General features: G+C 46.1%; 1 protein-coding gene across 1 annotated transcript in view; it reads right to left on the bottom strand.

Annotated features, from left to right (window-relative positions):
• ZXDC (ZXD family zinc finger C) overlaps positions 1-14,948 on the bottom strand; it is a 35,354-nt gene that overhangs the window by 11,859 nt on the left and 8,547 nt on the right. Inside the window, exons 2-9 of the mRNA XM_026650448.1 lie at positions 14,347-14,943; positions 12,853-13,005; positions 11,562-11,640; positions 11,212-11,342; positions 9,740-9,910; positions 7,832-8,517; positions 6,978-7,062; positions 5,060-5,229 (exon numbers count right to left, since the gene is read on the bottom strand). Of these exons, the coding sequence (XP_026506233.1) occupies positions 5,060-5,229; positions 6,978-7,062; positions 7,832-8,517; positions 9,740-9,910; positions 11,212-11,342; positions 11,562-11,640; positions 12,853-13,005; positions 14,347-14,943 (2,072 nt within the window). The remainder of the gene's footprint in view (positions 1-5,059; positions 5,230-6,977; positions 7,063-7,831; positions 8,518-9,739; positions 9,911-11,211; positions 11,343-11,561; positions 11,641-12,852; positions 13,006-14,346; positions 14,944-14,948) is intronic.

Raw genomic sequence — 14,948 nt, 5'->3', positions numbered from 1 at the left:
ACCAAGCAAGACCTCCCTAACCTGCTCGGAGCACATGAGTTCCATAGGGTTTAGCCATGAAGCTTCCAAGCCATGAGGTGAAGGGACTGAAGGTCGGGGTGGTGAAGGCGACCGTGGTCCTGGGTAATCAGGTCCGGGACCAGGGGCAATGTGATCGGGGCATCCACCGACAGCTCCAGCAGCATGGTATACAAGTATTGACGAGGCCACACCGGCGCCACCAGTATGACCTCTGCCTTGTCTCTGCGGACTTTGAGCAGGACCTTGTGCATGAGTGGGAACGGGGGAAACGCGTACAGCAGATGATCCGTCCAGGGGAGGAGAAATGCTTCAGAGAAAGCCCAGGCAGTGGTTCCGGAAAGAGCAGAATCGTGGGCACTTTCTGTTGCCTCATGTGGCAAAGAGGTCGATTTGGAGAGCTCCCCACCTCTGGAAAATACTGTGCATCATGTCTGGGTGGACAGACCACTCATGATTGTGGAAGGATCTGCTGAGGTACTCCACCAGCTCGTTCTGGGAACCTGGGAGATCAGACACTTCCAGGTGAACGGAGTGGGCTATGCAGAACTTCCATAGCTGACACAGTGGAGAGGAATGGGCTCCACCCTGCTTGTTTATGTAAAACATCACAATTGTGTTGTCTGTCATGACTCCCACACACTGTCCCTTCAGATGAGCTTGGAAGGTTTGGCATGCTCGTCGGACTGCTCTCAGCTCCTTGATGTTGATGTGGAGTGAGAGTTCGTCCTGGGACCACAGGCCCTGCATCTGAAGGTTTCCCAGGTGTGCGCCCCAACCCAGCGCCGATGCTTCCATTACCAGGGATGGAGAGGGCTGGGGTTTGTGGAAGGGGACTCCCTCGCACACTGTCTGCAGGTTGAGCCACCAACGGAGGGACTCGAGGACCTGCACCGGGAGGGTGACCAGAGTCGAGATCGCCGTGCGATAGGCTGACGCGAGCCAAGCCTGGAGAGGTCTGAGTCGCATTCAGGCGTGCTGTACCACGTATGTGCAAGATACCATGTGACAAAGTAACCTCAGGCAACCCCTTGCTGCGGTGGTGGGATACTGTCTGAGGACTTGTATGATGTCCGTCATTGCTTGGAAGAAAACCTCCGGCAGGAATGCCCTGGCTCGGTTCGAGTCCAACACTGCCCCGATAAACTCTATCCTTTGAGTTGGTACCAGGGTCGACTTGCTCTCATTGAGGAAAAGACCCAGCCTGTCGAAGGTGGATCTCATGAAACGGACCTGTGCGTTCACCTGGTCCCTGGAGCGTCCCCCAGAGCAGCCAGTTGTTGAGGTAAGGATACACTTGTACCTGCCTCTGATGGAGGAAGGCGACCACGACTGACATGCACTTGGTGAACACTCGGGGGGCCACGGACAGGTCGAATGGGAGGGCCATAAATTGGTAATGTTTGTGACAGACCACAAACCTGAGGAAGCGTCTGTGGGCAGGTTGTATCAGTATGTGGAAGTACACATCCTTGAGGTCAAGGGCGGCATACCAGTCTCCCGGATCCAGAGAAGGGATAATTGTGTTTAGGGAGACCATGCGAAACTTCAGCTTTTTCATGAAGTGACTGAGGCCTCGCAGGTTGAGGATGGGTCTGAGACTCCCCTTTGCTTTGGGGATTAGGAAATAGTGGGAGTAGAATCCCTTGCCCCATAGCTCCTGAGGAACCTCCTCCACTGCCCCTGCGGCGAGGAGCATATGGACCTCCTACATAAGGAGATGCTCATGAGAAGGGTCCCTGAAAAGGGATGGGGAAGGGGGTGGGGGCAGGCAGAATTTCCCACTTCTACCGTGTGAAGGACCCAGCGATCTGATGTTATTCGTGACCAAGCATGGTAGAAGTGGGATAGATGGTTCAGGAAACAGAGCTGAGGATCCGGTCCGTCAGCTGGAATGTCGTCCCCAGGTGTACCTTCAAAAGGCCTGCTTAGAGCCTGAAGCAGCACGCACCTGGCCCTGGTTGGACGGGGGCTGGGAAGGCTTACACTTACTGTTCCTGCCATGTTTCCTAGAGAAGTCCTGCCTAGGACATCGAGGATAGGGATGCTATACAGGCTGCGGCTTAAAGTGTTTTCTCTGAGTGGCCAGGGTATGCACCCCAGCGATTTTAGCATAGCCCTAGAATCTTTAAGGCTATGCAGCCTGGAGTCAGTTTGCTCCACAAACAGGCCCGCCCCATCAAATTGCAGGTCTTGCAGGGTATGTTGCACCTCGGGTGGGAGCCCCGAGGCCTGGAGCCAGGAGCTTCGCCTCATGGCAATCCCAGAGAACAAGGTACATGCCCCCGAGTATGCAGCGTCCAGTGAAGCATGTAAAGAGGTCCGTGCCACTGCCTTGACCTATTCAGAAATAGTCCTGAACTCCTCACTGGACTCCACGGCATTAGCTCTTTGAACTTTACCGTGGAGTTCCAGGAATTGAAGTTGTATCCGCTCAGGATTGCCAGTTGGTTGGCAATTCTGAGTTGGAGTCCCCCGGTCGAGCAGACCTTTTGGCCGAACAGGTCTAGCCACTTAGAGTCCTTGGATTTGGGGGTAGGACCCTGCTGCCCGTGTCTCTTGTGCTCATTTACCGCAGCCACCACCACCAAGCAGGGCTACGGGAGTATGTCAAGATATTCGTACCCCTTAGCAGGGACAAAATACTTCCTCTTGACTTCCTTTGCAGGTGGACGAATGGAGGCAGGGGTCTGCCACCAGGTCTTTGTGTTGGCCTGTGTAGTTCTGATGAGGGGCAGAGCCACCCTCGATGGACCTTCTGGGGCCAGGATGTCCACCCTCTGGTCCTCCAGCTCCACCACCTCCTCAGCCTGCAGGCTCATGTTGCACGCTACCCTGTGCAGCAGGTCCTGGTGGCAATGACTGTCTATAGGGTGCAGTCCCGAGGTGGAGGTCCCCGCAACCGCTTCATCCGGGGAGGACAACGATGACGCCAGAGGGGGTACAGGGTTCTCATGGCCCTCCGGGTCCCTGGGGACATCCTGCACAGCCTCTCCTTCCCCACTAACTGCCCCAGGGTCCATGCTGGTGGTGGGAGCAGGCTCCAGGGGTGGTGGGGTGGTCTGCACTGCGGTCACCTCAGAACCCCAAGGGATGGGTCGACTTGTCAATGCTGCAGGTGAGTGGGAGCCCTTGGAGAGGGTGCCCTGGGCCTGGTGGTATGCCCACGGGGTCCAGAATGGCCACTGCACTTGCCATGGCCCTGCACCCACATCCTGACGCCTACGGTCCGATTTGTGTCTCCGCCACCAAAGACAAAGACCTGGAACACGAAGGCCAGGGCGGTGCTGATCAGAGCTGTGCCTGTGATTGGTACCGGGAATCTGGGGAGAGGTGCCACAAGGTGGAGTGGCAGCGAGAGGTCAAGTGCTGCCACGATGTGTGGTGCTGGGAGCAGGACCTGTGCCTTGCCGGGGACCGGTGCCGCAAGTCAGAGCGATGCCATGGAGATACAACTGATTGCATCATCGTGGGCTTGCCTCGAGACAGTGCCGCGCGTTGCAGTACCTCGAAGATGTCCGGGGTGGATGGCAACTCGATGTCCTCCACCACCTGGCCCAGAGTCCACGAGCACCAGACCTGACGTCGCCTGTTGCGGGGCTGAAGTCGACGGTGCCGTCTCCTGGGCTGTCGGTGCTGGGTGCTCCTCCCCAGGAAGCACACCAGTGTCGCTTTTCAAGGCGGCTGTCCTCAGCGCCAGAGATCAACCCCTGTCCTGCTTGCAGTGCCGCTTCTGTAGTACCGGGGAATGGGAGCAGTGCTGCACTGCCTCCGCCAGCCTCGGTGCCAGGGAGCGCCGGTGCCGAGGGTCTTTATGCTCACAGTCCTTCCTTGGCACCACTTCGCGGACGGAGGCCGGAGTGCTCCGCATGGAGGAGCTCGGTGCTGGATCCTGCCATGCCGAAGCTGGCTGGGGACAAAGAGCAGCCCCCATCAGGAGCTGCTTCAGGTGACAGTCTCACTCCTTTTTCGACCTGGGATGAAACCCCTTACAGATCTTGCACCGGTCAGTTTGGTGTGCCTCCCCCAGACACGCAAGACAAGAGTCGTGGGGGTCGCCCATTGTCATGGGCTTATGGCAGGATCTGCAGGATTTAAAACCTTGGGATCGAGGCATGCCCTAAGCCCCAAAGGGAATAGGAAAGTTGGGGTGGGGAGAATGCCCACTCGTACACCAACTACTATAAACTAACAACAATTAATGCTACCAGACTACAAAACTACAACTATACAACTACTAGGAGAAACAAGGAGCACTTGCAATAGCAAGCCACTGCAGTTCCAACGACCGTCACTGGCGATAAGACGGAACTGAGGAGGCGCCAGGTCGGCAGGGTCATATATTCACCGCCGTTGATATGAGCAAACACTCGAAGAAGAATGTAATTTGCGAGTGTTATTACTGGCTATAGTGCAGGGCAGGGCAGCGTCTTTCCTTCCTAGCTCCCACTCCTGGGGCTGTTCTCACTCCTGAACAAGGTTTCCTCCAGACCCCTGTCCAGTGCAGCTACACCTGTGGCTTTTCAGTGCTGCCCCCAAGGCTTCTGCCTGTGTTCTTAACCCTCAGTCTCCCCATCACCTTAGCTGTGTCTAACCCTCCCCCCCCCAACATGTGCATGAATAAGGGGAATATTTACAGAAGGGTTTTAATTTATACTACAGCATTTTTTTTCATTATCAGCTAAGGGTGGGGTATAAGATTCCCCCCCCCCCCCAAGGAAGACATTTGAACCGGCCCTCTTCACTCCAATTACTTTTGTAATCATTTTTAAGATGCTTGGAAAAAACAGTTCTATTGTTGGTGATAAGTGTGTGGAGGGACTCTCACCCTGAGGAGAAAAAAATGCTCTTTTTGGGCAACAGCCTTAAAAACAGATCAGCAATATATTACTCACCAAGTACCTTGGTATCATGCAACAATCACAATATTAATACAGGAGAAGACTATATCTGATTTGAAAGGACAGTCAGATTCTTCTGTGTGAACTGGCAAATCATTAGAGAACTGGGTAGATCGTATGTTTTATTCATGTGTTCTTACTTGAAGTAGCTGAATTTGCACATACTGTGCGCCAGTTGCTGGATCCCTTATTGTTAGGCCTCCATTTGGCAAAACAATGTTGCCACACAATCGATTCCCATGACTGGTAGATGAGAAGTTGGTAGGACTCACTTTACCACCTTTGCTTTTCCTCTGGCCAGAATTTGATGCTGCTGAAATAAAGTTATTTTATTAATTTTGTTGGAACATCTGATTCTTTGGTAAGTTTCTCCTTGGGATTTGATCTTTTCTCCCTTGACTCTAGTTACTTTGTCTCCTTTTACTATTAACCAACTATAACCGTTAAAGTAGTTAGGCACAAAGGTAGAGATTGTAAAATTTTATGTAGCCTATATTTTCATTTTTTTCCTGTTTAAATTTCAGTTAAAAGTTTGTTTGAATTTAAATATTTCCCTGCATATTTCTCAATATAGACATCACATTACCCAGGAGAACAAGAAAATACTATGATTAACATTAATATCTTCATTGTTCATGCTGAATAAGATGCCAAAAGAAAATTAAGCATAATTTGAGGATAATACACATTAGATCTTTTCAATTATCAGGTGTTTTTTTTTTTTTTTTTTTTTACTTCAAATGTTAACTAGGACTTTCAACTTTTGAGTGTATTTAAATTCCATTAATGCATTTTAAGATGCAAGACTTGTTTGAAATACTATATAGAAGTTTTTATTACTCTATACCAGGGAAAATATGTGCATGGGAGGGAAGCAAAAAGAGGAACTGATTCATTGTCTCTGAAAGTAAATGGCTGTCACTAAGTTACTGGTAGGTGACATGTTAAACATGACACAAGGAATCTTGTTTAAGAAGGGAACTGGGAATTTTCTAGCTCTGTTTTATAGAACAGGGGCAAATTCAATCAAGTCTCCTTTCAATCTAGGATATCACCAAGCATGCATTTTGGACAAGCTGCCATAATTACAGATCACTTCACAGACAGACAAAAAGGAGGATAGTATTTTTTATAAGAAGAGAAAGTGCATATATGCATAGTGCTATAAAGCAAGAGACATGATAATGTTTAATTTGGAAGTGTAATCCTTTGCTTACCTTAAGACATAACTAAAAACTGTCACCTTGATTTTCAGAGATAGGAGGCAACAAGAAACGTAAGGAAAAAAATTGCTTAGTGTGATGTTCCTCTCCCCTTGAGGGCAGCTGCAACTCAAATAGCTGTCTCTTGTTGTTTCGTTATTTTTTCTGGGCAAGTTTAGCGAGCCAAGGAATACATTTGACCTAACAAAGCAATAGTGCACATCAACAGACAGCTATGAATTCCACTGTAGTTTAAGGGGAGGAAAACAAATGGGCTAGTTATGTAAACTATGGCCCAAAGTTTGTGTTTTATAAAAATCTGCTACAAGAGATTGAAGGTTAATAGAAAGGTTTCAATTAAAAAAATAAAAAAGTCAAATAAATTCCCCTACTGTGCTTTCAAACTAACACTGCAGCACTGTGCTAGTGCACGACCTAGAGGTGAAACTGACTAGTCTGTTTTCATTCATTGTCCATGTTGAGTAAAATGAAATACAAAGAGTGAACAAAAAGCACAAATAGCAAATTAGATTTTTTAAATTGTTTTGGTTTTAATACATTAAGGATAATCCTAGGAGTAGAGTAAGTAAATGATATTGAGGGTGAGGGAAGGGGGAGTTTAAATATAACTTTAACCTACCAGGGTCCCTTTAACAGAAAGGGAAAACCCAAGTGTGAGGTTTTTTAAACTCTCAATGAATTTTAAACTCCATGCAAGAAGACCATCTCAATCACCTACAAAAAGCACACCTCACTCAGACTTCGTTGCTGATTGCAATAAGTTGATCTACTTGAAAGAGATATACTCCCATTTCATTGCATGTTACTAGATTCAGCAAGGCAAATGCCTCCTCACCTGTGCTGCTCCCATTCCCTTTCTGTTTTCTTTTCTTGGCTAGCTGAATGGCTCTGTAGTCTGTCCTTGCAGATCCACCGCTCTCCTAATCAAACAAGAGATATGTTTTATACATATTTGGAACAAAAAATTAAGCTAATGAAGCCAGACTAATGAATTACTGGTTGCTCATAATCTTTTACATTATCCTGTATATTCATCTAACACTGGGTGGCTGGGATTTAAAATGAGTAAGTTTTTCAAACAGTAGCAATCAAAATTCTGATCGGTCCCCTGCATGTATCTGGCATCCAAGGTTATATACACTTCCATGTTTATCAGCTTTTCAATAAGGTCATGGTGATAAGGGAAACATTGTATACTGAAAATAAACATTTATCTTTACATAGTACTGGAAAGGGAATGGTTTTCCAGAAGCAGCATTAAAGACAGAGTTATGGGAACGAAGACTGAGACTAACAATTTCAGTTACTTTCCATCCCCAAACCCTTCCCTGAAACTAATACACACACAGGACATACCGTATAATCCCCTCCTTATGCTTTCTTGTTAGTCCCACTTCACCCTTGGGGGGTTAATTTTGAAACTTTTTTATTTTTTTTAAACTTTGAACACGATCCTCCCTCCCCCACCCCCACAATTCAGGCCTTTTAAAGAATTTTTCACCATGTTGAATCCATGTCTAACAACATATTTAGTCAATACAGAGTTCTACATCCTTCATGAAAAAACCCCCATGTAATTGGGTAAATCAGTATGAAAGGTCTGCCCATAAGTTGCAAGCAGCAATGGAGTATCCTCAAAGTTAAGGTGCTTCAGTCATCTGGGGACAACTGAATATAGTTACTGCATACCAAAAATGAGCTGCAAGTCACTGTGCTAAGATCCATTTCTTTCTGAGCACTGTAGCTTCCTGGAGGGTTGGAGAACACAAACTGTGTCACCACTTTACTGCCTTCCTGTTGACCAACAACATCCGAGCTAGGAAGCAAGTTTCGTTCAGCTTTAGTTGGTGTCAGTAACTCAGGTCCATTGCTTCCACCAAGGCTGCTGGAAGGGGTCAAAGTGGTAGTGTCTATCGTTAGATTATTGCTGGATGTCAAACCATGCAGGTCTTGACTGGAATTCTTCACTGATAAAGATGCTAGCGAACCTAAGGCTTCTGCATTTACAGTCTGTACATCATCCAGATTTGAAGTACTTTGCTGTAAAACTGTAGCAGTGGTTCCCATCAAGAGAGAACTGTCCAGGCTATGTGGAATATCACTACTCGCCACCAATATCAAAGGGTCAACTGTTTGACCTAGGGAATTGCTATTGACAGAAAGGTTTCCACCAAGCGTAGAGCCTACGGAAGCAACATCTATGGTGACAATTCCAGAGTTTACTAAAGCCATATCTGTTGCAATCCCAGAATTGTTACCAGACACATTGGAGAAAAGGGACACAAGGTCTATGTTGCTGAGGTCACTTTGTCCTGGACTGGTGAGTTCACTACTAGGCGTGAGGGAACTGGTTGCTTCAAGCTGGGTTAAGAGATCTGAAATATAATACATGTATTAAACTTGTTGAAAATGCAACAGACCAATGATAAAGAAAAGGAGGTTGTGTGCCACTACCTACAGATCAAGGGGTGCAACACTCAAAAGTGGGAATACACAGAAGCCCCAAAGACACACACTAATAACTAATAGAACATATGGATACTTTTTCCAGAACAGGTAAGATGCCAACAGCACTCTTAAGTTTACATACACTGCAAATAAATGAAACAACATTACTGACCTCAGAAACTGTGGGGTTTAAGCGCAACACACTTGTACCAGACACATGAGAATTTAATAGGGACGAAAAAACACTGCACACAAGTGTCTGAAGACAGAGTATCCTTAAAATTATAGGCTAAAAATATTTCCTAAATTAAACCCACTTTTCTAAACCAGAATTACAAAGGAAAACAAGCTTATTAAAACAAATTAATCTTTATCGTAATTGTGAGATTTCCCAATCAGAAGAAAAATAGCTTCAATCAAGTATTAGTTTCCTGTGTAACGTACCCTCCTCCCATCCTTACCAAAAATATTGTACAGAAGTGTCTGATCTGTGTATATACATTTAGAACATGGAAAAAATTTTCATTCTCTTTCCTATTCACTATGCTACCAATGTGGGACTTTGAGCTCTGTCTTATTTTGCTTGTTAGTGGTCTAGATAAAAGTAGGATGAATTTTTAAGTTTGCCACATCACTGAAAGACAAAATTACTTCAACAATGTTTACTAATGTTCCACTGTGATGAAGAATCTCATATCCAGCAAACAATTATAAAGTAACATTATTTGTTCGTACTGCTGGACAACAGTTCCTTTCAGCACAGGAATTTCTACATACACTTATACTCTCCAAAATATCCTCAAAGCGGTCCGTGCTACAAGTTAGGACTTAAAACCAAAATACTCTTAAGTCCTCATTATCAGGTTTTAGAAAGAATATATTTAAAAAATCTTCAAGAGCAAGATCTGCTTTAATTCAAGATGTTACGGACTTCTGGAAACCACAAGCCAAGCTCTAGTCACAGCTCCCACTGAAGATTTTATATCATAACACGATATATACAGAAAGAAAAAATCCTGGCCCCACTGAAGTCAGAGTCTTGCTGTTGACTTCAATGAGGCCAGGATTTCACCCACAGTTTTTGCCTGATATACATAGTGTTTAGGCTTCCCTTTGCCCCAGCCATATTTTGAGGCTAAAATATTATACCTGGACTGAAGTTGTGCTGTTTGACCATGTGAGTCTTCATACTGTGCTTGGAAGTGAACAATTTATTACAACTGGACACTGGGCAACGGGTCTTTGATGAATCCACATCTTGAAGATGTTTCTTGGAGTGAATATACAAACTGCTGCGTGCAGAGAATTTTGCACAACAACCTGCAACATGATACACAGCATATTACAGGATCTCTTAGTTTTAACTTAAAATTAGTATTTAGAATTCCCTGGTAAACATCTCAAAGTCACATAAATAAAATATTCTAGTTAGTTAACTTGCAGCACTTGAGTACGGGTGCCATACATAAATACAGGAAGTTGAAGAAAGCAGCCAAAGCAAAGAAGCAGAGTTTCAAAGGAGCAGAAGAAATGTCATACCAGAGCAGACCACTGATACATCTAGTCCAGCATCCTGCTTCCAAGAGAGCAAAAAACCCAAATGATTTAGTGAAAAGTGCCACAAAGGCACCTTAAATAGAAGCATTTGATAATGGCCACTGGTGAAAGCATAAGGGATGAGGAAATGCTGCCTGACAACCACAGGACAAAAACCACTTTGTTTTATGCCATGAAGTGTAAGTATCAACGTTCCTTGTTCAGCCAAGAAGTTGGGTAAATGGTCTTGTGTCTATTTATACAATTATAATCTAAACCCTTTTAAAAATCCCACTAGAGATTGTGCCTCAATGATTTCTTGCAGCAGCTGGATCCACAAATCTTTTGTTTGTATTCATTTTAAAACCATGGGTCTTATCAGTAAGCTCCCCACATACCTTTAGCCACTTAATTATCCCTTAATGGATATTTGTAGTTCTGCAGAGACCTTTTTGCTGGAAGAGGCAACCCAAGGTGACCACCAGTACTGGAGATGTAAATGTACTACAGAGTTATAGAAAAAGGCCACTATAACTCTTCTGCATGACTTTCTATCCCTGTTAAATATAACCAGCCAGCCTATTAGATTCATCTGAACTGCAATCGGATGCTGAGCAGACATCTTCATTCTATCATTGCTTGTGATTCTTCCCTCCTGCAGCCACCACACACACACACACACACACACACACACACACACGTCAAAATAACCTTTCCCAAGCAGTTTATCCATAGGGAACAATTAATCAACTGAAAAGATAAACAGTGTCTGGACAGTATCACAGTCTTAAATCTAAAGGAGGTGTTGATTTCCTTTTATCACTAACTGATAAGAAAAATCAAGTGACAATGATCTGCTAGCCATTTCCCAGGTCTCCTTCAGGTCTGGGACAACGTGGTTTATTCAATTAGATGTTCTTTAAAAAGAATAAGCTACAAAAAGGTAAAAAAAAAAGTAAAATATGACTTTAAATACCCAAGGCTCCAGTCCTTCAGTAAGCCTTGACTAGGCAGGACCCTGCACCTACCAAAGTAACAGCACACAGCACAAAGTAACAGCACACAGGACCACAAACAAACCGTACCTTCCACTGGACATTCAAATGGTTTTGTGCCTAGGTGAGTTATACTGTGGCCTTTCAAGTGTTCTGCTCTTGTGAAGGATTTCCCACAGCCTTCTACTGGACATGTAAACCTCCTGTCATCTTCATGTTTCCTACAAAAAAGGGGAGATTACTATTCCCAAACTTAAATTCACTTCATGCTCATTTCTAGCATCAATTACAACCACTCTGATTTTAAAACTCACTCTTAAAACAATTATCTGCATTAGAACACGTTTATAGCCAACGCAAAGAACTGACAAGTAAGCCATGTGTTGGGTTTTGGTGTGGTTTTGTTTTTGAGCATAACTTTTTTTTTTTTTTTTTTTTACCTTTTATGTCTTAGTAGCTTGGACATGCTGGTGAAAGACCAGCCACAACCTTCAGAATCACAGATAAAAGGCCTTTCACCTAATAAATAAATAAAAAGGTCACATTTAATCATATAGTAACAAAAATACATGCTGATATTGTGAAGTCTCAAAAAAGTTTAAGGGACATCTACACTGCAACCCAATCCTCCCCTCCCCCTGCAGCAATGAGTCTCCAAGCCTGTGTCAACTGACTCAGGCTCATACTGTAGGGGCTAAAAATAGCAGTGCAGACATTCCCATTCCGGCTGGAGCCTGGGCTCGGAGACCCTCCCCAGGTTTTGCTGCCGAGTGGGAATGTCCGCATGGCTATTTTTAGCCCTGTAGCACAAGCCCAAGTCAGTCGACTTGGACTCAGACTCACGGCAATGTTTTTTTTCCCCCTGTGTAGACATACCCTCAGTTATTTTAAAAAGTTAAATAAACTAAAGTATCATTTTACAGTTATCAAACAAGTTTCCTTATCTACTGGCCATGTCCTGCAATTGGATCTGCATGGGCAGACCCCTACGCTCCCATGGAACTTGAAGGCATCCATGTGGGTGCATGGATCCACCTACATAGATCCAACTGCAGGAGATGACCCTATATTAACTTGGACAACCAGATATTTTAAAACCCAGTTTGCTTTCCACTGTTTATGTATTAGTTTGTGTGCATTTGTTTTCCCCCATTTCTCTGAGTTATATTTTGTTGTCCAAACTAACAGGCAGTCCATTTAAAAAAAGTCAATAAAATCCACTTCTCCCTGAAGATGTTTTACCAACTATTGTTGTAAACACTTAAAATTACGAAAATATTTCTCTACTCTTATAGTTTGTTCTATGCAAGTGATAGCACTTAGTCTATAGTCAATTTCCTCCTGTTTCCATAATCTTTCACACAGTAACAGAGAAAAAAAAAACTGGTAAGAGACAAGGAAGTGAGACTGTAAAGCCACAAAAAATGTCAGGACAGAGGGAAAGGTATAGAACTACTTTTAACTTAAGTTTCTTTTTTAAATTGACAAGATGAAGCTGACTGTCACTTATAAGTCATGGACAGTTGTTTAGAGTCATTTTCAGGTTCTCACTCTTCCAACTCTTGGTCGCAAACATTTAAGGGGTGTTTCTATTGACATTTTTAAAAAAATCTTATTGGTGTTAGGTTGTAAAGACTGCTTTTATAAATGGCTAAAGCTTGAGGTTGCATTTGACCCAATATCTCTTTATATATTCAACTATCCCAATTTATGAACTACCCTGCTGAATACCTGTGTGACTTCTCATGTGGATTTTCAGTCGGCAGGCTTTGTCATACTGCTTGCTACAACCAGGGAAAGAGCAGGAGAACTGTTCTTGCTCTCTGAAGTGGGCTCGATTATGAGAAAATAATGCACTCACTGTGATAAAGGTTCTCTCACAACCTAAGGAAAAAGTGGAACATCATCTTAGCTCAGTGTGACACACACAATAGGAAAATTAAACTCTATACCAGTGGTTCTCAAACTTTTGTATTGGTGACCCCTTTCACACAGCAAGCCTCTGAATGTGACTCCCCTTTATAAATTAAGAACACTTTTTTTTTATTTATTAAACACACATTTAACACTATTATAAATGCTGGAGGCAAAGTGGGGCTTGCGGGTGGATGCTGACAGCTTGCGACCCCCTCATGACCTCTTGAGGGGTCACTCACGACCCCCAGTTTGAGAACCCCTGCTCTATACCATACTTCAGGGTTTGCAACTATGGGTTGGAATTGAATATCCACCTAGACATGGTATATTTTGGGCATCGAGAAAAGCAGAACCAGTGCAATTTAAGCTGGCGGACTGATGCACATCAACAGATCAGAAGACAACAGTGAGGACAGTGCTCACAGATTAAAAAATTGTTCTACTATTGTACATTGATCAATGCACTATAAGTCTAATGGGGATATGCTGAGTGATATCTTTTCCCTTTCTGCTGTTATTCAATCAGCAAACTCTGAGGAGTCTCTCTCTGACAAGGGACAGAAGATGGAGATCAAAAGATTCCAACTGTCCGTCCCAGACATCAGGGTAAAATAGAAGTGTGGCAGCACAAGCTAGAGCTGACCAACAGGCAAGATAAACATGGTATCAAACCTACAAGACAGTCTAAAGAAGGGACTCCAGGTTAGCCACCCTTGCATATAAATATACCAGCTGATCCTAAAGAAACACTGCAGCATGGTAGTGCTCAAGTAAGTACCTCACCTACATTTAATCAAAAATATCTATGATTTAGATTATTTGAAAAGATTGCTTTGCAGGCTGTGAGGATATTGATTTGTGCATTGCTTGATGTTTAATTAGGCGGTCATGTGACAGGACTGATTCATGAACAATTTTAGGTGTCTAAAGGGGACATCTGCCTCTTGGGTCAGAACTGTGACACCCCCTGTCCCCAGCAAGGCAGTTGCTCTATGAAGTCTCCCCACACAAACCAGCTCTCCTCCCTGTTCCAAAGAGACAGGTGACCCCCAGTGGTCCCACGAATGCTGTAATTCATTCCTTGCCCCATTTCTCTCAGGCAGGCTCCCTAATAGCTCTCACAGGTCCCACGATCATAGATGGGGCTGGGGCGTCCCCAGACCAGTTTCACCGGGGAGGGTCGCCAGCCGGGTGTAGGTCTATCGGGGCGTGGGACTGTGCCAGTGCGTAGGCACTAAGCGCACCCCCATCCCCAGTAAGGCCCGAGAAGAAGGGCGAGGCCCGAGACCAGCCACAGATGATGATTACCGGGGAACTCGCAGCGGTAGGGCCGGTCGGGCTCCAGGTGGCTCCGCCGCTGGTGCGCTCCGAGGCGGGCGGCGCTGGGGAAGCGCTGCCCGCAGGCCTCGCACTTGTGCGCCGCCTCCTGCTCGTGCGCCCGGCCGTGCGCCCGCAGGTTGTAGACCGTGGTGAAGCGCTTGGTACAGCCGGGCGCGGCGCAGGCGAAGGGCCGCAGCTTGTCGTGCGAGTGCAGGTGGCGCCGCAGCTTGTAGGCGGTGGCGAAGGACCAGGCGCAGCCGGGCACTGGGCAGCCGAAGGGCCGCGCCGACCGCCCGCCGCCACCCGGTCCAGGCCCCCCGTGAGCCGCCTGCCGGTGCAGCCGCACCTGCTGCTTGCGGGAGAAGGTCTCGGTGCAGCGGGGCTCGGGGCAGTGATAGACCAGCAGCGCCCGGGAGCCCCCTGAGGCCAGGCCCGGGACCTCCCCGCCCGCCGCCTCCCCCTCCGAGCCGGGGGGCTCGGCCCGGCTGGGCAGCGGCGAGGGGGCTTGGGGGGCGGCCGGCTCCGGCGCGGCCCCGGCGGGAGCAGGCGGCCCCGGCTCGGCGGCGCCCGGCCCCAGGGTCAGGACTCCG

The sequence above is a fragment of the Terrapene carolina genome, unplaced genomic scaffold (assembly GCF_002925995.2).
Source record: "Terrapene carolina triunguis isolate 2854851 unplaced genomic scaffold, T_m_triunguis-2.0 Scaffold89, whole genome shotgun sequence".
In the NCBI taxonomy this organism is placed as follows: Eukaryota; Metazoa; Chordata; order Testudines; family Emydidae; genus Terrapene; species Terrapene triunguis.
The sequence above is the reverse complement of the archived record's forward strand: the minus strand, read 5'-3'. Positions and strand labels throughout refer to the sequence as shown.